At 39.3% G+C, this 25,956-nt stretch overlaps 1 protein-coding gene across 13 annotated transcripts in view; it reads right to left on the reverse strand.

The window, feature by feature from the left end:
* LOC121951210 (receptor-type tyrosine-protein phosphatase mu-like) overlaps nucleotides 1–25,956 on the reverse strand; it is a 197,850-nt gene that overhangs the window by 149,247 nt on the left and 22,647 nt on the right. For all 13 annotated transcript variants that reach the window (XM_042497451.1, XM_042497462.1, XM_042497460.1 and 10 more), the window contains exon 2: nucleotides 3,476–3,598. In XM_042497451.1, the coding sequence (XP_042353385.1) occupies nucleotides 3,476–3,598 (123 nt within the window). The remainder of the gene's footprint in view (nucleotides 1–3,475; nucleotides 3,599–25,956) is intronic.

Genomic DNA, 25,956 nt, shown 5'->3' on the forward strand with positions numbered 1-25,956 from the left:
TTCCAAGATTAAGAAGTATCTCCTACATTACCACTGAACTTAGGCATTCGTGCTAAATCATCAGGTGCTGAATCGTCTAAAGTGCTTAGAAATACTGGTGTCGGAGCTTATATGAAAGCTAGATGTTTAACATCTGGAAGGGCTCAATTTGCTCTCAAAACTGAGCCAGATTTTAATCATCACTTTATTCACACATTTATATAGACATTAAGAACATCCCATAACTGTCTCTAACCAATTTCAAAAGTGTCTGACGTAGCCATGCCTTCTGTTCGGAACAATCTGTCCTGTGAGTATGATAAGGTCGTTTTGTGAGGATTCATAAGTACAGGTTGAGAGTGAGACAGCAATCAGAGGTGAGATAGCTTTTCCACCAGTGTGGTGTTCACCTAAATGCATTTCAACCCATCAACACCCTCTCCAGTAGCCCTAAAACAATTTCATCCGTCAAGTACACTACATTTCACATCCCTTTCAATGCGGTCAAAGAGGAGAGATTACAATTTCGCACGGCAGGTTGAGTGCTCACACTGAGACATGGAGAAAGAGCTGCAACCTGTTAATTACGTGCAATTCAAGACGCACAGGTAGAAAACAAGCCCATCTGAAGAGTACTCAGACTAGGAAGCACAATCAGGGACGCCTCTTAACCAGACATGGGATTTTAATCAGATATGTTAAATTTAGACCGTGCGCAAGGTGTTAATTTGTAGGTCAAGGCTTTTCCAGATTTCGCTGTAACCTTTGCCCAGCCTCCATGTGTCCTGACATTAATCAATTGCGATAGAAAAAGCAGACACTTCCCCCTCCATGGAAAGTAATTTCTCTGGGGCGGTTCAACACACATCATTCTGATGTACACACAAACAGGTCTGGGCACTGGCTGCTTAAAATTAGTGAGGGCCTGCTAATTAATTCCCCCTCTGTCACTGGGGGGGCCCGGTGCAATCTATCTGTGATGCAGCCTTTGTGAGATTAGGCGTCAGATAGGGGAGGAAAACAATATCCATTAGTTTGCAACGCTACCTTTGTTATAACACACACAAAAAAACATCATTCCATTAGTCTAATTCCTGCTTGGTGGCGGTGATATCTCTGCATTTCAAATCAAATGGAAGGCGATCAATGGAACATTAAAGAGACAAATTGTGTGCAACAGACACAAAATGCAGGGAAAGCATTTTAATGAATTTCAATATGTGGCTGACAAAGAGACTTCTTTAATTAAAATGGATCTGAGCATTTTGATATCAAATGTCGCTTTTGTCTCGGCTCATGTGGCCGTCCAAAATTTCCAGGGTGGTAGATACTCAGGTGGAAAGATATTTCAGGAACATCTCATATTGATAATCAGGGGCAAAACCAGACATTGCAAACGTTCAGCCTAAACCTAGAGGGTCCAGGTGCATGGAGGGGATTTTTTTGCAGTTTACTGCAGCTATATGCACTATTTTTCAAACCACTCCAGAAAACAGATCTCCTGAAGATCTTCACATCATCTGGGAGAAACAACATGAATTTGTATCTAATTGTTTTCCAACTGCCGTCATCATTCTGAATCCATAACACACACCAAATGTTGCTGATGATTCATTTTCCCTTCTGTCACTATAAAAAGGCAAAAATTGTCTGACGTTACTATTTTAACATAACATAGGTAGAGTAGTAGAAATTTGGCATAGACAGCATTACTAATCCTGAAATCTATTTTTGTTAGACGGTGCTGGAGTCGAGTTCAGAGAATGAATGTTCAGCTGACAAATCTGATACATTTGAATCTATGCCATAATAATCTGGCCTGCTCTAATTGCACATCAAGGATTTCCAACAACACCAAGTAAAGGCTGGTTTATGTTTGTACATGGGGTCTGTGCAGAGCCTACGCAAGTGTGCGGTGTTGTGTCTGCAGTAACACCTCCAAAACACTAGTTGTCAGTGGGGTTTCTATGCCCCTGTGTAAAGTTTCTGAAAAGTTCAATTGATTAAAAACACACCTAAACACATTTACACAAGTACAAAACCAACCAAATTATAACACTCAAGGTTCACCAGTAAAACTATTTTGTTATACTACATGCTTTTCCCTCATATACAACATGCTAACATTATTAGCACAAGCTTTTGACATTTTACATTGCAAAAATAAGCCGAGTGGCTAGCGGACTTACCTCTACCCATATAAAAGATAAATCGCACACCATTTAAAATGCTATTTTGGTGGGGATTTATTGTCCTCAAAAACAAATTAAATGTGAGAAACATGAACAGAAACAGCTGTAGCATTTCAGCCACAACCCCATCAGAAGCGTCCGTACCTAAAACAGGTTTTTTCTGTTAATTTTGCCCACACTGGATAGGTTTATTCATCTCTGAGTGCCAGTGTGATGTTTGCTTGTGGATCCTCACCACAACAATGCACCTCTATATACTGTTTAGGACTTTTGGAGTTGTGTGTGCTGCTATTTTTTATCTGTTTTACTGTCTTCACAATTTATTGTTCTGATTTGTAAAATATAAGTAAATAGGAGCTTTGTTTTAGTTTGATTTTGATTGATTTATTGATATTTCTCACTTAACTGTCTTGCTTTTACTGATTGTCATTTTACTTATTCTGTACAGTTTTTACTGACTTTAATTAACTTTAGCTTTTGTTTCTGTCTCTTTAAAAATTGTGAAACGTGCTCTATAAATAAAATGAATTATTATTATTAATAATTGAGGAACAGATCTGGGGCTTTCGAGAAAACATTAGGGGATGGAGTCACAGCAGCCAACCCTTCATCCAATAATACAAAAGAAGAAACTAGTGTTGAAAGTTTAGAGAAAAATGTAGATGTCCTCTACTTAAAGTTTATGCTTACAAGCTCAAATAGTAGTACATATCCATAAGCTGTAATCAATATTTATTAGTCTGTAACATTAAGCTGTTTACATGCAGCCTTACAGTATATTCCAATTAAAGTCAGACTTATAGCCTAATCAGAAAAATGCCTGTAAACACCTAAATCATCAGACTGAAGCGGCCATTCGGAAATAAATATAATTCTGTGGAAAAACCTTACAGACAAAGATTTGTCATGTAAATGTTCTGTCAAATACGCTGAATGTTTGGAATATTTATAATGCATATAGCTTATCCACTTTAGCCAAGTACTATTAACGTGTTCAAGAATACTCTTATTCATGGCGGATGTCATAGTGCATGTCATGTCACAATTTCCAAATGGATACTGTGTTGCATGATGGGGGTCAAAATTGTTAAATACAATCTGTTTTTTCTCACTGGCTTGAATACTTTTCTGAAAAGTGAGTCCTAATTAACATACTCAATAATTTTATGCAAAAGTAATCGTTGCTCAGTGCTGCTTCTTACTCAGCAGACAGGGTCAAATGTGCAGACTGTCGCAGTGATGTTTTCTCCATATGGATGGAAGCATCATTTCTACTTTACACGAGCTAATGTCACTGTCCTTACCTGAGGGCATCCACGGATCTGATGAAGACTTCTCTCTGGTATTCGCCTGCTCCCAGTCAAGGTCGTCGTCTCTGCCTTGGCTGTACCCGCACGCTGCCAGCGGCTTCTCAAAGTTACAATCGCCTGTGACAAAAGGAGGAAATTTATATGGTTATACAGTTTTTCCATTAACTTGCTGTTCAAATGAATGAATATATAAATTATATTCTCCTTTTTTTTCCCACCCAGCGGTATTCATAATGCAATATGCCAGACAATGAGATGCATTTAAGTGAGACAGAGTGAAGGATTACTGTAGGAGGCGAGGCACAACATACATTACCATCATTAGCAACACGGCAGTCCAATTTCACAATGACAAGTATGAAGTGTCCAAACTCCATCATCGTTAGGCATTATGTTCCAAAACTGCACCACCATCAGAGATAAATTGATTTATTTTCCTTGCCGGCCACAGAACTTTGCTGTTCATGCGCCCTTACTTCACGGAGCCACTCTAATCCTTTTTACAAGCTGCTTGCAAAATGACAGCAAGCAACCATTAGGGCCAGGCTTCAACCAGGCTGGCGTGTGATCGATTAATACAAATACTCCTTTATTCCTCGCACCTTAAAGGCCACACTGAGAATGTGAGAGTTGAGCTTTTTTTCCCCCCCCAAAGTGCTTTTCAATCCAGTCATAAATCTACAAAAAAAGGCATGTCAGAACAATATGTGGCTGGAAAGGAGTGAAACATAAAGGTGTTTTTTACACAGTGGGAAGCTGTTTTCAAAGCAAGCAGACGTCTTAGAGGAGAATTGGATAAAATGATATTATGCTGCATCAGATATATGATTACATTTGGTCTTTGTTAACAGATGTATTGTACATTATCCTGCTTCTTGCCAGCATACAAATCTGAAAATATTTGTTGTTGCTCATTGCTAATAAGTTTCTAAACACAGACGACATACAAATTTTATTGCCTCTGGGAATGTCCTTTGAGCCAGAATCCATGCCAGGCCAAAACCAATATCTCATCTCTTACAAGCTCCCTCTGACATTCTGCTGCATAAAGGCTACGAGCCGGGGTTTTTGTTTTCCCATTTATCTCTCTGGTGACATTTACAGTACACGTGCAAATGAGTGGCCAAACGAGGAGAACACAGGATAATTAATATCCAGCTCCATAGGGCAGCTGCTAATGATATATTTGCTGCTTTGTCTGGGTTTTTTGAGGGGGTGGACGTGGAGAAAGCGAGTTATTGCCAAAGTGCCACAGGTAAAAGGGTGAGGGATTGCTGAGAGCTTTATTGCCTCCTACAGCCTTTATACAAAGGCAGGTTGTTAGGATGAGAGTAGGCTATCTGTGTGTTAGTTAGGTGTCCTGTTATGTGTGAAGCTAAAGGCGGATTAGTTGTGTGTCGGCTCTATGCAGAGCCAACGTAATAGCCTTCGCACTTTGCCTACACCATTGTGTGTGTGTGTGTCCCTCTACAGTTAAACCTCCAAAACGCTGGTCGATGGTGGGGTTTCTGTGAACTGTTGTTAAGATTGATTCAAAACACAACTAAAATACACATTAAACATGGCTTAATGATAACATTTTAAAGCACAAATACAAAAATCAGCTTCATTATATTATTATATTGTATTATATAGATTAGTTTTAAGACACCTTAAAAAAAGGCCCACCTAAAAAAAAAAAAAAAAAAAAGAACATTTTCACCGCTTTACCTTATTGTAAGACAGCCCTTACTGACAGGGATTTGAAGCCGTCATATCAAAAACATCAGACTCCAATAGAGTTGCTGCCTCCATCAGCTACTGTGTAAGGTAAAGCGGAGCAATTATTAAGATAATTGTGCACACGTAAACTGATACAATTTTTTTTTAGGTGAAATATGTTAAGCTGCAGTACATTGCCTAGCTTCCATGCCGCTAGATTTGGTTTATCAAAGACTTTAGTACAGCAACATAAAATAAGCACAACAGAAATAACAAAATGGTCTGACCACCATGTTCAACTTTATATATCTATATGTTACAGTTACAACTGAAAATGACAACAGATATAAACAAGTTTGCCAAATTTGCATATCTATGTCTTTGAGGAGGTGACCTTTGTTCTTAGCACAAGCCTATAGCATTTTAGCGGCCTTTCTTTTATTCATATAAAACCACGAACAGCAGCAGCATGTCTCAAAATTCAGCTAAATAACACAAGGTTCATCAACAAATTGTCTTATAACTAGACACAAATACAACATGCTAACATTATTAGCTTCTGTCTATGACATTTTCCATTGCATAAATTAGCCCAGTGGCTAGCAGAGCTTCAACCCATATGAAGTCAGGATTAATGACACACAGGACTAAAAATGCCATTGTGTGTGGGCTGTAATATATTCACAATTTATGATGATTTGAATGATTTAATGACCTTTCTTACATAGTTTTGGTAATTCAGACAAAAAAAAATCATGAAAATTTTTCCCAGAATACTGATAATAAATGAATAAATGAATAAAACATTTTTTTCTCAAGTTTATGTATGACGCTTAGTAAAACTTTTATTTTTCCTTTTATGACAAACCAAAATGGTTGCAATAAAAAAGGTTAATGTTAAAACAACAATCCCCATCTGCACTGTGAGTACTTTTACTTTTGATACTTAAAGTATAGCCTATTTTGAAGCTGATACTCACTGTCCTCTCCACTTGCATTTCTTTTTCCCGCTGAGCTAATATGCTAAGATCGATAGCATTCTTTAACAGCTGTACTGTATAATTAGTTATGACATAGTTTTGAGCAAAAGATCTGACAGCAGCACAGCCTCTGCAAAGTACTATAATGTTGACTGTTGATTTACTGTGAAGCAGCAGTAACAGGTGGCTGGAAACTTATTCCCAACACTAGCTGAGAATCTGGGTGAGGACTTCTGAATAACCAATCCTCTTGAACCTCCATCAACATGCCCTTTAGTAAGGCTCTTAACCCCCCATGGTCCACTTGGAACTATTTGTGGCCAAAACCAGGAACCTTGTGGTCATCCTCCACCTCCCTGGAGTGACTGTGTAAAACTGAGAGTATGAGGCAGCTCTGAAAAGAACATTTAGGATACATCATGCTTTCTGTCTAAATAAATAAAAATGTTTGTGTTGCCAAGATGTAACTTGGAGAACATTAACATGAGTCTTTGGCTGCAGCGTCACGGGGACTGGCTCCGTTCCATCAATATTTTGACTCAATAGTTCCAAGATCCTTTGCCCTGTGCCGCCCACCTTCCTTCTCACAGCATGGCGGAGCTCAAACAAACTCAAAGAGGTGGCTTTTATTGGTGTTTGATATTCAAATCAATGGCATTGGCGAGGAGTGAAATGTATTCCGAGTCAGTGGGTGATGGGAGCGTAGGGAGTTTTTCGAACACTGAGGGCAAAAAAAAAAAAAAAAAAAAAAAAAATCCTTCAAAAAGAATATGCACTAAGCAGAGCCCGGTCGTTGTTTAATTATTTTTTTAATGTCAACTAGGTGTTTAATAATAAATTAGGAAAATGAGAGGGTTGAGGTGTCAGTTTGAAATCCCCTTCAAAGACATCATTAACAGATCTGTCCTATTAATGATTCTCTTGTTGCTCAGTTAATTTGAATTCCAAAGACATTAAAGTAAAAAAAAAACAAAACACATTTCAGTGTCTATTACATACATTTCCGGATATGTCAATAAAATATATTGCTTACATTGAATGTGTTATTCCAATGCTCACCTTCACTTTTAACCACAGTCATAATCTGATGTGTTTAGCTGTAGGCTATGTTACGACAAAAGGTGATACAGTCCCAATTAAAACACAGGGGCCAGTTGCTCAAACCACCTCTAGTTTTTTCCATAAGTATGACAGATAAGGTTTAATTTCTTTTTATCTGAGGGACCTACTTTGCTCTTGTGCAATGGTTTAACTAACTTTAAGAGTTTCATTAAGACAACAAGATAAGAAGTAAAACCTTAAATTCTTCATTATGAGAAACCTTAAGGAGTAGACTTCAGGTTATGTTGTGCAACCAATTTTATTTAAGGGAAAGCTTAACTCTGACTTTAAGGAAAATCTTAACTTAAGACAGTTATGCAACCAGCCTGACGTTTTAGCTAAGTAATAACAAATCTAACCCTAAATGAGGATGGAGCCTATTGATTATAAACCAGGGGCTGGTTGCACAAAACACCTTTAGTTTTCTCCTTAGCTATGACACTTCAAGCTTCAATTCTTTTTGGCAAAGAGACATAAGGGTGTTGCACAGGGTCCCTTAAAACATTTCCTTTAGTTAAGGCGAGGACAATATGAGAGGAGGAAAGGTCGTGAGTCAGTGACAGCATTCAAGGAGCCAGACTCTGGCGTTAGCTCTTTTGGAGTCAATGAGGCAAGCACAGCAAGTCTCACTATTATCTTTAACTTTGACCTATGAATTGTTCCACCAGATAAAAAAAAGAAAACACATTCCATGATGCTTATTGACCATTTTTATCTAAATATGCGTGTTTGTTTTCCCTGTTATTGGTCTCCAAACAACAGATCATGGCTCTATCCTGCAGCTGCATATCAAGCCGTTTGGCATTAGGTCTGTTGCAGTCATCTGTCGTTTTCTTGTCCCACTTGTTTATGTATCATGATATAACCCTTTTTTGGACCAAAGTCTGATTCCTCAATGCTGTCACTTACTCATGACCTTTTCTTCTTTTATATTTTCTTTGAGTGAAAGAAAACAGCAAGGCATTACAGCATTGAAATAGATTTTAAAGCAGTAGATTTCTACAGTTTTTGTTTGCATTCGCACTTGTGAACTTAATACATTTTTTGCAACCAGTCTGAATTTTTGGCAGAGTAATTACAAATCTAATAGTAAATGAAAGTGTATAAACCAGATTGCACTATATAGTCTCTTGGTATCATGTGTTGTTATTGATTCTCTATGGATCTAGTATTATAAAACAGTGGGTGGAACAAGCCCATTCTGCTTTTTTATTGACAACATCCAAGTACCCTCCACATTCGTTGCTTTTGCTGAACCCTTTTAACCATTAAGACATTGTAGCAGGGTGTGAACAAGCAATAAATCAATTTGCATTGCTTTGATTGGGGCTCTTGGTATCAGACTTCATTGGGAAGTTCTCCAATAATGCCTGCAAGTCGTTATCGATCTGTTGTTGATGTGTTCTGTCAGGTAAACATTAAAGCATCTTGTTCTGCAGGGAATGCATGGCATCATTCTAGTATGTGTGACTTCACCATCGTGAGCGCCATAAATCAACGACGAACTGTATCACTGCTCACATGTTGCATGCCATCAGTGCAAACTGCTGCTTCTGAGTCAAGAGATTGTACACATGCATGCAGATGAATGCATCAATCAATGGCATCATAATGGTCCTTCTCTCCGTAGGAGGTTTATATCGCTGCCAGTGTGTGGCACAACCCCCATATAATCAGCCTCGACAGCTGCTGAAATAGATATCCCAACGAGAGGCTGCCAACTCTCTGAAGGAGATTTAACTTTCAATAAAAGCTTCTATGAGGTGTGGGTAGTCTGGGACTACAGATGAATGTGCTCCACCCTGTCAACATTCCCCTTTCAAGAGAAGCAGGCAGCTTGAAGCTAAAAAGGTGGCCCTAGATATGTCATGAAACAATTTATTCCTGAGCCAGAACACACAATAGTCTTTATATTCTCACGCAGAGTGCATTTCAAAGAAATCTATCCATCTTTTCCTGGACTGAGCCAGAGGCCAGAATCAATACCTCAACCCCTCAATGCTGGAGCCAATTTCTCCTAAAGATTTTCAAGTCAGACTTAAAAGGCCTTTTGTTATTGCACCTGTAACAAAAGTAAACTTTAAGCATTAAAAGCTGTGTGCGTGTGTGTCAAAGTTTGGTACTGTAGCGGAGTGCTATTCACGCAGTCCTCTCCCTGAAAGCCAGTGAATGAGTGTAGGAAGGATAGTGAGAGTGGAAATGGAATATTGAAAAAGCAGAGCGGTAAGGTATTAAATGGAAAATAAGGTGTTTTGAACATGTTCAGAGTGCGGCTCCTTAGTGAGGTTGCGATTGAAATTGCTTTGTTGCGTTTTGCAGCATTTTATTTTCATTTGCAAGATTACATTGGTGAAATTCTTTTGCTTTTGTAGATGCCTGGCTGCTTTCCAACTGGCGACTTCATTTCTTAAGTTCATGGGCGGATTTTAAGACCATGGGCCCCAGGGCACAGATATGCAAAAGGCCCCACCACCTCTGCTTCATAGAAGCCAGACACAGACTTTTTGGTGCATTACCCTCTTTTTGTATTTTTTTTTTTTTTTTCGTTTCTCTTTGGAGATGTATTGTTTTGTCAAACTGTTGGCTATTTTTTGTGGATTTTACTTTTGTTTGACATGGCATAATGCAGAGAAAGAAAACTGGAAAGTTTCCCAAACAGAACATGAACTCAGGACTTTGCAGGTGCAGAACAGGGTTGGCACCTAACCCAGGGCACCTGTGCAAAAATTACAAGCTACTACATAATTATTAGTCATTTTCTACCCTGTCATTTTGAGAGAGTTACATAAAGCACGCCATGTTACAAAGCAAGCAAATGAACAAAAGTACCATTAGTGTGACGTGAGCTTGTACGGCACCAGATAGAATATCCTCCCAGTGAGGAAAGTGAGCCCTTTTCCAGCATCGCCACTGCTTCAGTCCCAGTGGCAGATATCATTGCTGCAAGACCTCCTTAGCCCCTCTGCCAATTCTGCAATTACCAGCTTTCCAACCTGCTCTGTCTGGCTAGGAAATCGCAGGTCTGCTCTTTGCCCCAATCTGCCTCAATGCCTGCACTTGTTTTAACAAACATCTTGTCTGCTGGCGTCCCTGCAGACTGAAACCACAAGGCAATCTTGGGTAATTTAAAACCAATGTCAACTATCTCCCTCCACCACCGCCAGTTTAGAGCTTCAGAATCCTGCAGCTAAGCCCCTTAGGGACTGATAGGTCTTTTCACTCTGGCCCTATTTCACTTATCTATTGGCAGCTTCTGCCAAGTCCTATCTCTGCACTGAATTGCATGTATATATACTATCTGTTTGGGGACTTTGAACTGAGGGAAGGGATTTAGACAATCAATCTCAATATCATTATCAATCACGTCTCGCTGTTCACCACATTGATTCTGGGGGAAATAAAGAAGTTGGAGTGGAGATTTCCACTGATAATCTGCCTGGCTGAGCCATGCACTTGTCAGCAATGTTTTGCAAAACAAAACCGACAAATCACATCTAGTGTGACGGAACAAAATCAGGGCAAAAAGAGAACATCGCATTTGTAAGTTAAAACGCTGGAATATGTCTGATGATGTATGAAGCCATAAAGATTTTGATTTGAAAAATATTGTGCATAGATTCATTATTTTTAAAAACCCTTCGGCTCTATGTGTAGCTCAAAAAACCCTCGTTATAAAATCCTCTTTGCCTTTCCTTTCCAGGGCTTTTTTTTTTTTTTGTCTTGTCAACCAAATATCAACTTGATGAATGTGCTTTACATCAGGAGTACAACATAGTTCCTGATCAAATCCACCCTTGTGCATGGTTAGATGTACATCGAAGATGACAGGCAGTCTTCTCCTTAGATATGCTAAATTTTGACAGATGATTTTCAAGCTATGTGTGCCAGCACGGGGCTTGACGTTCTCTTCCACTGCGCCTGTCAAGAACTTCCAGTAAATGACTTCAAATCCATCTCCATTCTGTATAACCTGCCAGACACCAATTAAGATAAATATGGAATCTAACTCCGAGACATGCAGTATCCTTATTGTCATTTTTCTCTAAGCAATAAAAATGAGGACTTCAGGTCTGTCTGCATAGTCGTATCCTGTCATGATAACTAAACATTATACTAATGTACTCTAAGAGGAGGTCCATTTTGAATCACTGCTTGTTTTCAGGGTTGTTAGGGGTCAACTAATATAGCTCAGTGGCTCATTTACACTAAAAAGCAGGGCAGCTCCCAATTTTTAAGGATCAGATTTAATCAATTTCTGAAGACTAAAGAAACCCACCTGCAGTGCTTGGTGTTTAGTTTGAGGAGAGGTGGCTTAGGCGCATTCTGACTCTGATTTGACAGCAACAAGGCTGGTTAACAATGGCTTCTCCTCCTATTGTTCCCAGCACCCTCATTCTTGTCTCTATCCACAGAGAGAGCTACAGTCTGTCAGTCTCGGAGTCTCTGCCCTCCAGAGAGCGAGTGAGAGAAAATAAGGCTGTTTCCTATTCAGCTTAACGCCTGTTGATACACTGAATGGCAGAGTGAAATAGGCTTGTTTGGCTTCCCATTTTCCAATGTTCAACATGCCCCCAGAAACGATATGGTGACTGAGCATAAAAGGCGCTCTATTAAAATCACTGTTTATTTGTTGCACAAGTTAAATCTGTGCCGAGGAGGAGATGCATTTTGATCAGTGGGGTGAGGAAAAGCTGACAAAAATGCTTAGAATTTGTATGTCAAATATCCTAAATAAAAAACAAAAGCCACGCTGCCTGTTCAAGGCGGACTTATCTGTCTGTATAAGAGGTACAATTGTGAAATCGGGGGACAAAGCTGTCTCGCCTCTACGCTGGCAGTGGAGGTAGTAATAGCGCCAAAGCAGCATCTTTGTAAGGGCTCATTTACGTATGGTCAATATTACATATGAAGACGGAGACAGACAAAGCCCTCTGTCCATTCTCTGCATTCAGTTCATCAGTATTGAATGAACTTTTTCTGAGAGCTTACAGATACAGAGGCAATGGAGCAGTATGACCAGAGATCATGGAGACAGTGTAGCGTAGTTCAAGCAAAATACAACCACAGGAGACTAAGAAGAAATTTACATAATAACGGAATGGAGAGAATAGTTAATATACAATAATATATAGTAATACATGGTAAATTTGGGAAAAGAATTCTCGGTATTCATGTTGGGATGTATATCATGGCTGGACAGACCACAACGCTGCCTCGATTTAAAGGTACATTATGACGACCTCCTGAGACCGCCCTCTGTTAGCTGTATCTGTGCCAACATGAAGGACACGTGGAATCAAGGAAGGACAGTGACATTAACGACATTTGAAATGCACTATTTTTGTACATAAAGGAAGTATAAATGAGCCTTTACTGGAACAGCTGAAAGAATGGAACCAAAGGCAAGATAGCTGTGACGTTTTGACGACATGTTATGCTTGCGACACACGGCAGGAGATTTAAAAAAGCAGCTGGTAGCAGTTAGCAGATAACTCAAAGAAGAACAGTGGCCAAAAATGTCCACTAATTGGGAAAACAATGAGATTCTGTTGCTCCTTACTCTCTGTGCAGAGGACGAGATCAGCCGCTATATAACGAGAGGTAAATGATTGTTACTGCCATGCTATGCCATTGTTATTATTTAAAAAGTGCTGTGTTAAATGCCAAACAAGAGTCAAACACCTGTTGTGTTAAACTTCATTTCATCATCCTTCTTTTGCTTCCATGATGCCTGCTTGCTGTCTAAAATCACACACTGGAGCGACATGCTGCTGCTGTTTGGTTCTGTGTAAAAATGCAAAGGCTGAGCATAGAAGGGACTTAGTAGCGGCCCTGTAACACAATCTCTGTTTAAAAACAGCTTTAGAAACATCCCGCAGTGTCTGAACGCCCTGCTGTTGTTGATGCACATCCTGAGCTGCAGAATAAACACATGAAGATGGTTTAAAGTGGAATTAACCCTCTGCATTGATTCACAACACAGTAGCAGCTCAATACCAGAAGACTGGAAATTTAAACCTCCTCCAGTATGGGTTCGCATTTGATCCAGGTGTGATGGGCCACTGGCCTGTGCTTCAATCAATGAGAGACAGTATAAAAGAGGAGAAAACTCCCTGGTTTCCGGTGGAAAATAGATCCACACCTGGATAGGGAGCCCTCAGGAAGAAAAATAAAGGAAGAGTCCAGAGCCCAGCCAGTGCTCAAAGCTAAAACCACCTCTGGCTCACTCCAATGGAAAACAACATCCCCATCCCACAGTGGATGACCCTTCAGACTGAACCCCTTCAATCCTCCCAAAACCTGCTAAGTCAGCAAACCTTTGAATTCTGCCTGAAACAAAGAGGGGATGAAATGCTAATGTCAGTATCAGTAGATTTCCCCCCTGTTCTCCCAGAGTTTCCCAGAGTCTAATTTGTCAAACATGCAAGTAACAATGCCAGAAATTAGCCCAAAGGGAGGTTTCCTCCAGAGGAGAGAATGATTATGTTTGATCGTGGAATAAACAAGAACATTAACATGCTTTGTTGGTTTTCCAGAACTGGAACAAATGCTTGTTTTTATGTGCGGAGGAGGGAATAATTCAAGGTTGAATGTCAAAGAATTAGGAAATCACTAAAGCTAATTAGAAAATGTAGAAGAATAGAAGAAAGGTTGAATCAATCCCTCTTGAGAAGGAGAGAAAATCTAGGCCACGAGGCAAAGCTCGCGCGTTCAGGCAGAATTATCGGCTTGATGAAATATCATTACTTTGCTTTTGTGTCATGGCATATCGTCAATCACATATGCAGTGCGTTTAATCCCCCCCGCCACCACACACAGACACGTTGAGCTCAGAAAATCTGACCGACACGTGGGCAGACGGTGCACAGGTGGAAGGTGGATTCCAGCCCAGGTGAAAGGTTACCACATGGATCTGAGCGTTGCCTTGACAGGTGTGGCTGAAGAGATTTCAATCCTAGAGGGAGCTTTTTCAAAGTGCCGTCTTAGGGTCTTCACCTGCACACTTCAAACACATTCAGAGCCTTCGTTTCGCTGCTGAAGCCCAATAAATCAGCTACCTGAAAGAAAAACCCCGTGGCCGAGCTTAATCCTCTTGGGTCAGGAGGGGGCCGACGTAGAAGGCATGAGGCATATGAGCCCCCCGTTTCAAATGTACTGCGTGTGCCGAGCTCTTGTTGTGCCTGGCAACAGGAGAGTCTGCAGACTGGTCAGTGTGAATCTCAAAACAAGTGGGAGGAATCTTGGCTCACTGTGTTTCTATGGCCACAGTTCTTACTGCGATGACATTTTAAGACAACATAGATCATCATACCAATAAAGATCACAACAGCATTTACCATGACATGTGTCTCCTTTATAAAGCAGCTAGCAATATCATCCACATGACTTTGTCTCTCTGGCCTAAAGCCATTTATTCAACTGGCATTGCAGTCAGTTTCCACTGAGTCAAAATGCTGCCCAGAATCACAATTGATTGGCCATCAGCGTGTCTCTAATTAGGGACACAACGATCTGATAGTTATTATAGTCTGAAAAGAAAGTTATAGTTATTAAATTAAGTGCTTTAAGAATATCTTACCACAGTTTATTGAAGTAATCTATGTTGCACTTCATTTAATAGACTTAAACCTGTGCAATTTTATTAACATAACATGCAATTTATCACCATGAGCAATTATCCATGTGCAATTGATCTAAATTCATTCTAACCGTTGAGTTTTGCATCTTGCTTATACTGTTTATACTGTTCTTTTTGCTTTACAAATTTCAGAATCATTTCTGACAACAAAGTGAAATCTAAATCTAAAAAGACATTTAAAAAAAGACAAGGCAAAACAACCACAACGTCTGTGTGTCATTCCTAATGTAGGAGCCTTTTGCATATCTGTGCCCAGGGGCCCACTATCTCATAATCCACCCATGCATTTTGGCATGTAGCTTGCTAGCTCGAAGGTTCTTGTTTCATGTGCAGTGCTAAAACAAAGTGTGCAAGACTAGCAACTAGGGATTCTGAAAACGGAAACATTCAGGGAGTGCGTTACCATCTGAGAAAGGCAGCCAATGACAGGTTTTATACCCATAGCCCTCATCCTGTAAGCCAGCTATCTTCAGACAGAACCAGGGTAGCTGTTTCCGCTAATCTAAGCTAACTGGCTGCTGGCTCCAGATTCATTCTTACCCTACAGACCTCAGAGTGGTCTCGATCTTCTCATTAAATTCTTGGCAAGAAAACAAATTAGCTTATTTCCAAAATGTCAAACTATTGCTTTAATGAGGTCAAAATTTGCACCAATACAAATCTGGCATTTTGGATCCCCATTTCCAAATTATGGCTGAGATGCAGAAATAAGTTAGTGGTCAAAAATAGTGATCTGGATTTAAAAAAAAAAAAAAAAAAGTTTGGCCCACAAACCATAGTTGCTTTCACCCAACAGGTTGTGTGGATTTATTAGGTAAACAGGGTCAGGAGATGAAGAAACAATTGGATTTTACTGTTAGTTCACACTGATTTTCCAACCTATTAATGTCTTTAAAATATTTACTGAGAATAAATAAATTATTCACAATAGAATTTTAAAACAGTTTCAAGGAGTGCATATAACCCTTCAAATAGCATCAGATTTTAGAAAATGCAGTCTTTAGGAGTCAATGCGGTTAACCCACTTTTAATATGATCATTCATGTACGGGTCACCTCTGTGCAGTGAGTGACAGATTAACATGAGACCAATTAGACTTTTCAGCTGGTTTGTTATCAGTTCCGACAGTGAAGTGGTATGAATAAGTCAAGGAAACAAAGGAATTCCCTGAGTCTCATTAATATTATTAATTTTTAAATCCAATTATTGTATGACGGCTCGTGACCTATTTTCTGATTTAAGTGTCCTATCAAAACCTAACACATCACATAGAAAAGAGAAACCTTTAGATGGCTCTCAAGCTCCCACAGGGTGCCCCTTTGGGAGACTTTGGGCCTCCGATCTTGGCTGCCTTCTATGGTGTCCCCTGCAAGAGAATATTACAATCTAGCTACTGCACCGTCCAGGTGAATGATCGCAGGTATTAGTACGGAGCACACAAACTTGTGAGGCACAGCACCTCTCTGATCCTTCGTTACACTGCAGGTTTTTTCATTAACAGTGTGACAAACGTCCGTGTAAAATCATAGTGCAAGCACATTTGAGGTGGACAGAAGAAGGAATTTATAACAGAGACAATGTGAATGCAGGTCCAGTGAGATGAGTAAATGTGCAGATTGAAGCAAAATAATCTGATTGGTTCAGTGTAAATGTAAGGAAGCTTAAAAATGACAGCATTAAAATTAAGTTAAATCATCTTCAGTGTAGATTTTTTGTCTCCATTGTGTGTGTGAGTGTTAGAGCTCAAGTTTGGTCAATTAATCAATGTGGCATCAAAGAACTAAACTATTTCAAAATGATCAGTTATTACTATTTTTATGCTTGACTGATTGTTTAAGTTCTTTTCCAAGAAAATGTGTCAACTATTCTCTGGTTCTCACTTCTCAAATGTGAGGATTTCCTTTTTTCTCCAATTACCTTCACCAAGTAGGTTATGTTTTTATTACGGTTTGTTTGTCTGTGTGTCAGCGGGATTACTGAAAAATTACTGGCCTGATTTTCATGAAACTTTGTGGACTGGTGTAGCATGAGCCAAGGGAGAAGCCATTAAATTTTGGAGCAAATCATTGGGCGGATACACAAATTATCTTTCACTTTGCCCTATTTCAAAACAGTGAAATAGGGCATTTAGCCTTTAGGTGAGATCTATGCCCAAGTACCCCTCTAGTTTGTATCATGTCTTTAAGTCTTTGGCTGTTCGTCAGACAAAACAAAACACTGAGGACGTCACCGTCCCCAGTCAAGTCCAGTTTCTAAATTCTTAGTTTTGAGTCCACAAGTCATAATGCACTTTTCTTCTAAATTTAATGGCATTTTAATAGGTAAGAATTAGCTTGATACATTACAGTTTTTTGTACAAATTCAAATGTTGAACAAAGGTGGAATTTGCTGCATCTGTTTGTTGACAACATAGTTTTGGTGTGATTCTTTCCCAACTGCAGCTAAGTACTGTCACGTCAGCTCTTCATGGTTCTCTCCTGCAGCTTAATTTGATGCTTTCAGATTGGTTCAAACAAAGTATGGGGAATGAAATTGCTGCAAGTCCATTTGCTAGTTGATTCTGGAAATGAAGGAAAATGAATTGATTTTTGACAAACTTTTTAAAAAGTCTACTAATTCATCTTTGTGCTTGGGGGAAGGTATCATTTATTTTTAAGTCAAAAGGCTCAAGTCCAAGTCACGACTCACTAATGTTAAAGTCCAATTCAGGTTGCAAGTCTTTAATTTTTGTCAGGTTGAGTCTAAAGTCGTCAGGTTTGTGACTTCAGTCTGACTCAAGTCCTAGTCATGTGCCTCGAGTCCACACCTCTGTTAGTTGCAGCCATTTTTAGTATAGCTACATCTACAAAAACTTTTCACTCAAAGACAGCAATTCAATTTAGATCATAGTAATTAAACCACCATGTACTGTCTTCTCATGAATGATAAAATTCATCAAATTAAAAAGATAAAAAAAGTACCTTAAAAAGGTCAGATTTGTCTGATTGACTATGGGAATACTGAACGAAAATAAGGATGTGTCAAGAAAGTGTCAAGTCTGATGCCTTGAGTATTAAAATTAGTAAAACTGGGCCCATACTGGCCCATAGGAGAAAATCAGTAAAAATGAATGAGATATAAAAGGGTACCTTAAAAAGGTCAGATTAGTCTGATTCTCAGTATGGGAACACTGGACTAAAAACGATGCATTAGTAAAATGTCTGATGCCTTGAATACTTCAATCACAAAAACTGCGTCTACTGGCCCATAGAAGCATTTAACGGGCCAGCACTGAAGAACTGAAACGTCTAAAGAGGAACAAACTGTACATGCTCCAAAATAGTCGAATGATGTGCATTCAAGTGCTAATTCACCAAGCAATTTAAAAAAAATCAATAACAGAAGTTTAAACTCTCCTAAAAGTCGAGCAACAAAGAGACTTAAAAATAGACATTATGTGTGCTTTCTTCTTTTGGGCTTGGTCAGTGCACATGCTGCTGCATTTCGAATGATCTGCCATTTATCTGAAGCTTTCTGGGGCAGATCAGAGAAAAGAACTTTAGTCTGTGAGTGATGAAAGCTGTATCTGCCTTGTAAGTGTAACTCAATAGACACACTTCTGTGACATTTACATTCTCTCAATTTAATGTGGTGTCTTGAATAGAGTTCCTGGTCAATGCGTCATACAGTAAACACTTTCTGGCTCTATGAATAAATGCACTGTAGGACTCAGTATCCATAATTATATACTGCTGTTTGTGCTGCAGATAGTCGAGCAGCCAGCTTTAATATGTCTCTGCAGTCAAAGCAACTGCAGGCCTAAATTAAAGTAGCAAAATAAAAGATGTCATCACTTGTTATATATCGTCTGAGCATGAAATATTATTTGTGTAATTTTCTAAAATAGTAAGTGAATCTCAACAAACTGGAGCATTTTGAAATATGCTAAAATGGTTTGACTAAAAAAGTTGTTGTGATCAACTTTTATCTGCAGGCACCTGGAGACAGGATTCTTAAAAAACAGTGACATGTGTCAATTTGATCCCGAAGGTCTTTCTAAAAAGTGTCATCATGTGACTGACCACAAAGGTCACAATACTCTGACAATACAGGAAAACGTCTCATCCACTCAAACGTCACTCTGAGCCGTCTGCTCTGCTTGACCGCCCCACAGGCCTTTCGGACTATATTGGTTTGGCCAGAAGAGCTAAATCAATCATAAAACAAGGAGAGCTGCCAAAGCCTTCTTTCACACCCCAACACTGCAACACTCACTGCCATGTTCAGGCTATTTTGACATGGTCTTAGAAATGTCAGACATCAACAGGGACAGCCCACAAAAGCCACAGGGCTCACGGCTGTCATGAATATGACCATGAGACGATGGAAAGAGAAACGGCAGAGGATGTTAAAAAGATAAAAAGATGAATAAATATTTAATGACACTTGGACCAAAGAAACTATTAAAAATGTTTTAATGACTCATTTATGGCAGAAACTTTAACAACCAGAAAAGTTTTATTTTATGTGAAATTAGCTTCTTTATCTGAAGGGTTCCAGGTTCAGTCAAGTTTATATCAAATGCTGCTAATCCAGAATAGTGAAGGAAATTATCCCTTTGATGGAATTTCACAGATCAACAAATTGAGCTAAACCACAAAACACACAAAAGTACCTCCAGGCAATGTGAGATTAGCGGGAGAGAGCGGGAGAAAGAGAGAGACGGAGAGAGAGAGACAGGGGACAGGGGTGCAGGGGGGAGGGGTTGCTCGATCTCAACAAAAGCTGTGAGCTTCAGGGCTGCTGAGGAATCGACCGCAACCCCAGGGCATCATCCTCAATGCTAATACCAAGAAGCACAACACAGGCTGTAACTGAAGCTGATGATTTTTTTTTCGCCCTTGCAGATGAATGAGAATATATCAGATCAATTCCAGACAGACAGATAGATATAAAAATAGAAATACAGATAGATAGAGGCAAATCAAAGGGAAAAACCTTAATAAATGAATGGATAAACTCCGTGAACACAAATTCTCCTATACAGAGCATGAAATGGTTTTAAAGCGCATGTGAATCAAATGGTTTCACAGTCACCTGGTCTCGACACAACTAAACACCTAAGGGAAATGTTTGGAGGAACAGCGCTTTCCACCATCAGCAGTATAACACCAAATATGTAAAGCTACAACAAGCTACTTCTTGCCCAGTGTCAGCTGGGATAGGCTCCACCCCCCACCCCACCCACGCACTGGGAGGTTACGGATTATTAATAAATCTTTGTAAATCTAGTTAAATTTGAAACGGTAATTAGTCCCTCAAGGATGTATATTTTATTGATGTGATCGCAACAGTTAATGTAAATTCAGCCAATCAGGATTAACTTTGCAAAAGCTTACAATCACCATAACTTTATCACAAATTTGACATTTAAAACTGGCAAAATGTAATTTTATTTTAGAGCTGAACACGGTGTATTGATCCGCTCAGCCCCTCCTTCCCTCCCTCAGTTTATCATGACACTACTGCTGTAGGACTGTGAGCTCTGCACCTGGGACAGAAACACACACACACACACAGTGACAGGGCTAACTGTTAGTATAACATGGCTAACGTTGGTTATTAAAAGGTTTAACAAGGGTCGAGCCATTTCACTGTCAGGGTGATATTGTTGGACTGTTTCATTGTTTGGTGTTGGATGTTAGCTGCTTTTTTGTTACAGACAGCGGGAGAAGAGCAGCTTATGGAGAGCGTTCTTCAGCGCTGCTTCAAACAGCAGAAACAGCTGTTGTAACCGATGAGCTATTAGCAACAATCAAAAAAAGATACTAATTCTTTGGGAGAACTGAATTTTCATAATTATCATACTATGTCACTTATTTTTTTCTATGCAATTTTCACTTGTCCCCGCAATTTCATTGCAAAAAGCACCTATAAAACATCACAACATTCATTGAATTTATTCATTTATTTTTCGAAAAGTTGCCATGAAATATTATGATAATATCAGGTCGCAACAATCCCCAAAACAACCTGCTTTAGCCAGGAAAACTGGGTAAAAGTAACAACCTGGAATTTTACGGCAATATAGAGTGAAACTGGTAACCAACACCTTCAGCACTTCATGTTGATTTTTCCTTCAATTTGTCATCTGTCACCTTCTTGTATTTAATCTAATACAATTTGGAAATCGTCCATTTTAGTTTGCCTTTTTCAAAGGCGTGAAATGTCACACATGGAAAGCAGTAAAAAGTTACAGAGCTGCTAAGTACCTCTCATAGGTATATAACAGTAGTGGTAATGATCAGATGGCCTGAGTAAAGAGAGAATGACAAGAGAGATTGGCATTCGTTATTTATGTATACATGGCTGTGAGAAAATGTTATTTTAACTGTTATTCTGACTCTTCAGATGGGAACTGGAAGAACACCAGGAAGTTGTTTCCCACTCGTGACAACAGAGACACAGCTTGCTTAGTTAACCTTGTGTAGCCCCCTTCCATATGGCGAGATGAATTCAAGAGAGTACATGGTGTGATAACACAAAATATGGTCAGCTAGAGTCACAGTTGATATGACTCCAACATCCAGATGTTTAAGTAAAAAACCTACAAGGAATTTTACACTGCGACCATCTGTAGTGCTGACCTGACACCACAGGGAAAAAAAAAGCACTGCTCCTTTGAAAGCGTCTGAATTTGCATCTCCAGCAATTAAAAGTGCACTTATTCCAAATACAAACATGGATTCTGTGAAGCACAAACATTGGAAACTTTTAACTAGCACTCTGTGCACTTGGGATAAACCATATGCACACACAAACAAACAATGCACAAAACAAAAACTTATCCAACAGATTGAGAGTTGGCAGACTTCCCAAAGCTTCTACATGACAAATCTGAATATGATGAGAACCGGCGCCAGGGAAGCGTTTGCTTCTTAAAAAGGAAAATGTGAACATTCAGCTGTATTTCCCGAAAAGATACACACATAAATGTATTATCCATCTTGTGCATAAAATTAACAAGCTGTGCCTCATTTTGACATTCACAAGCTTTCATTTTCTAATGATTAAGGTGAGAAGTTGCAAAGTAAGCGTTAAATTTAGTACTGGATCATTTTTGCCGCTTGTGCCTCCGGCTTCGGCTCTTAATGAATTAGATGTGTGAAACTTTTCAAGAGGCATCTTCCATTTCACACACACATTTCATTAACCTGCAGTTCATTCATTATTGCTGTGGGTGTGGAGGAAAGTAGCAGCCCCAGATATAATTGTGTTATTGGGGTTGTAGGGCTGTGCCTAATTACTGGCTGAGAACACAACACAGGCACTTAGACATCAGTCTGATGGAACAAACCACAATGGCTTGTGACAAGAGCTGTCCTCCCTGGAGTTTCAGGAGAAGACATGATAGCACAGTAATTCATGACTCATAACAGAATCACATCATCTCCATAGCATGGGAGATGACACATGGACACAGAAATAAGTCGACAAGTTTACTACAGCTCAACTGAAAGACAAGATCTGACAGCAACCAGCTAAAGCAGCAGGAATGTTTTACAAGAAGTCGAAATTAGAATTATTTTAATCACTGCGTTCGAGAAATCCACAGCAATTTGTCGCGGTGATGCCGCTGCTGCAACATAGTGGTTATGCTAACATGCACGAATTAGCCTGGCTGTGGGCCACAGAGCCGTTAAAGTCTTATTTGAGTTAAGCTGTTTACACAAGCCTTTGATACCCTCAAAGTGGGTCTCCTTGTTGCCAGAATATTCACGCAAAACTGCAACGTCCTGTCCACTGATACAGCAGCTTAGCAGCAACAAAGGTACAGTCAAGTCAGTTTTATTCATGTGACCTAAAATTACAAGTTGGTCTCGGATGCTGTACCCTTATACCTTCAGTTAAAATAAGGTAAAACTTCACAAAATAATATTTAACGGGAAAAGAATGTGAAAAAGTATTGTAGTCTACAATAATTATGGAGTACTATTAGTTAAATTGGATGAATGAGGTGTTGAGAAACTACCAGGTGCCACCACCACTGGTAGGCACAGTGTAAACAGCAGTAATAGTCTACAGACACTTTGAGCTAAAAGCTGATTCCAGCTTGCATAAAATTACAATTTCTATGCCCCCCAATCAATACTATGTGTTAAACTCTAACTAGAGTGCATGTATACTAAAAATGGTACATATCCAAGTGCACTTTAGATGGACACTATTCTCCAATAATAGCGCAGCCAACCAAGGTATTAGCCAAACTCATCATCAAAGTTATTTTAGTTCAACCTTGGGCGACTATGAACTTCTGTACAGAATATCATGGAAACTGACCTACTAGCTGTCAGGATATTTGGCTTAGAACCACAAATATCAACCTTATAATACTAGAAAGAAAGTCACAAGATCTCTACAAATCAGTAGGATTCATCATCTGGAAACCATGAATGTCCATACACAGTTTTATACCAATCCATCCAACGGTCGTTGAAATATTTCCATTTGGACCCAATTGGTGGACAAACCAGCACACCAACATCGCCATTCATAGAGCCATGCCACTAGCTTGATTAATTATAACTATAAACATATAAAAAGTATAAAAGGCCTATTAAAATGCTTTTAATACAGGAGAAAAAAAAGCCCATAATGTCATCTGCAACCACTTTGCTCATAGTTCTCAGAATTGGATCTTAACCAGGTTATTCTAACAGAGTTATGAAGCTACTTATAAGTAATGTGGAGCCAAAACCAGATTTCTCGTGTAATTGGGTTCCCCACATGTAAATGGATGCCTATTAACATAGACTCTGACAGCTTACAAAGTACTGTGGAGCATACTACTGACACACCTGTTAAATAGACAATACCTTTCCAAATACAGAGAATGCCAGACACTCAAAGTTCACATTTATAATCCATGTACAACAACTTCAAGTTCACTGGAGGTACCAAACCAAAAAAAAACTGTTAGGTCATGCTATATACAGGATGTGGAAGAAAATCCCATTTCTCACAACTGCGTTTTGTCTCAAGTCTGCTTAGGAGTCTTTAAATTAGTCACAGTCCTTTTCAGCCTTTTGGGGTAAAAATCAAAGTAAATGGCCTGACATGAACAGAGCTTATCCCACAAGTCAGTGGAAGCTGAGACATTGTCTGTCACCTGACCTCCCTTATCTTCTGGCCAACACAATGTCTGACTCATTGCAGCTCTGAAAACTCAAAACACATTTGGAGCTCGTGAAAAGCGCTTTGGACGAGACATCCACAGCAGCATATTTCCGCACAATCAAAGCTTTACAAAGGAAGAAAAGGAGCGCGCAGACGCTTGAGAGTTATCCTCATGAATATCTGGCAGGGTTTTTTTTTTCCTCTTTATCCTCCTGTCGACAGCTTGTCTGATTCCTATAAAACCTATCCTTCACTCATGTGTTTGGCTTTCATTGAACTGACTAGAGATATATCTCCTCCACTCATTGACCTTGAGAAACTAACTTAGAGTTTTCAACTGTTTGCAAATCTAAATAATGAAGCAGTCAACTTCAGGCAAATCTTTATATATTTTTTTTTTAAACATGAAGGACAATCAATGGAAAATCTGTAATTAAAAAAAAAATTAATGAGTAGGGATGCACAATAATAGAAGCACGTCATCACTATCGGCAGATACTGGCCATAAAATGAAATATCAGAACCAGCCAACATGCTGAGTTTTGCCAATATGACAAGCCTTTATTTTTCTTCTACTTTTTTTTTTTTTTTTTTAAACCTGTTCGGATCCTCCTTTTATTCGGGATTTCTTCAAAAATATCTGAATGTCACCTGGAAATTAACAGGGTAATAGAGTATCTATAGGGAAAAACTGATCTGATTCTAATTTCTAATGATACGAAAAGCTTTTAATGTATCTTATTATGTTTACAGATAATTAATTTTTGGATGTATTCCACATACTATTTTCAGGTGATACTACATATATAGATGAAAATCTATATCACCATTTATTGTCATTTTCAGTCCATTGCAATGGAATGAAAAAAGAAACACAAATAAAGCACATAATAAAGTATCCTAATTGTTTTTCTGCTAATGGTTTATGAGTGCATTTAGAGAAGAAATCCAGCAGTATAATATTTTTTGTGTTTGGAACATAATTGGGTTTTGAACCGGTTAATTAACAAAGTAAAATGTACAAAACATCAACCCAAAGTTGAAGTATTTTTCTTATTTTGCACAATGAATGAATATGACATACACTGAGAAGCATTGTATTTCATGTTACCATCTGCTGGTGGGCCATTACAATAACAGTATGCACGTATGATGTTGATTCCACTACACAAGAGACATAATGATCACTAAAATTAGGTGGGGTACAGTGGATATATCAATATTGGCATATTGGATATTGGCAAAAAATTAAATATTGTGCATCCCTCAAACTATCTTTACCTGAAAACTCCTCTGTAAAACTCACCAGACCCAAAGATTATGGTGTCGAGCAGCCGCTCTAGACTAGTTTATTTTCTCCCTGCCATTTTTATCTCTCTGTTCACATGCTGTTCAGTGTCCATTTATCCATGGTGAGGGCTTCTCCTTGGCAGGAACGATCACTTTCAACAACAGTCCCTGCGAATCAGAGCGACGTGTCACATCGTTCCAGTGACAACTAACGACTACCAATGTATCTGGGCAGGCTGCCAGCGCACTGGGCTAGGAACAGCCGTGGGGGGGTTGGGAGGAGACTGTGGAGGTGGTGGGGGCTGCACGCTCCAAGGAGACAGAGGTTTAGCTCACATGTGGCAGCATTAAAACCTCACATCACATCCCTTCAGTCAACAAAGTTCCTTACATATCATGTGCCGAGAGATTAAATCAATGTGCTTTGAGAGGCTGACTCTGATACTGTGTGTCTCGGAGGCCGGCTGAGACAGGAGTCAGAGAGTCCAATAACCCAGCTCAGAGCGGAGACATGGGGGTCATCTGATTCATCCAACAGTCAGCCCCTTTTTTCCTCTCCTCCCTTTCTGCTCATTTGTATTCCCAAGGTCAAAGGGGTCGCCAAAACT

This window comes from Plectropomus leopardus, chromosome 12 (assembly GCF_008729295.1).
Source record: "Plectropomus leopardus isolate mb chromosome 12, YSFRI_Pleo_2.0, whole genome shotgun sequence".
NCBI classification, from domain to species: domain Eukaryota; kingdom Metazoa; phylum Chordata; class Actinopteri; order Perciformes; family Serranidae; genus Plectropomus; species Plectropomus leopardus.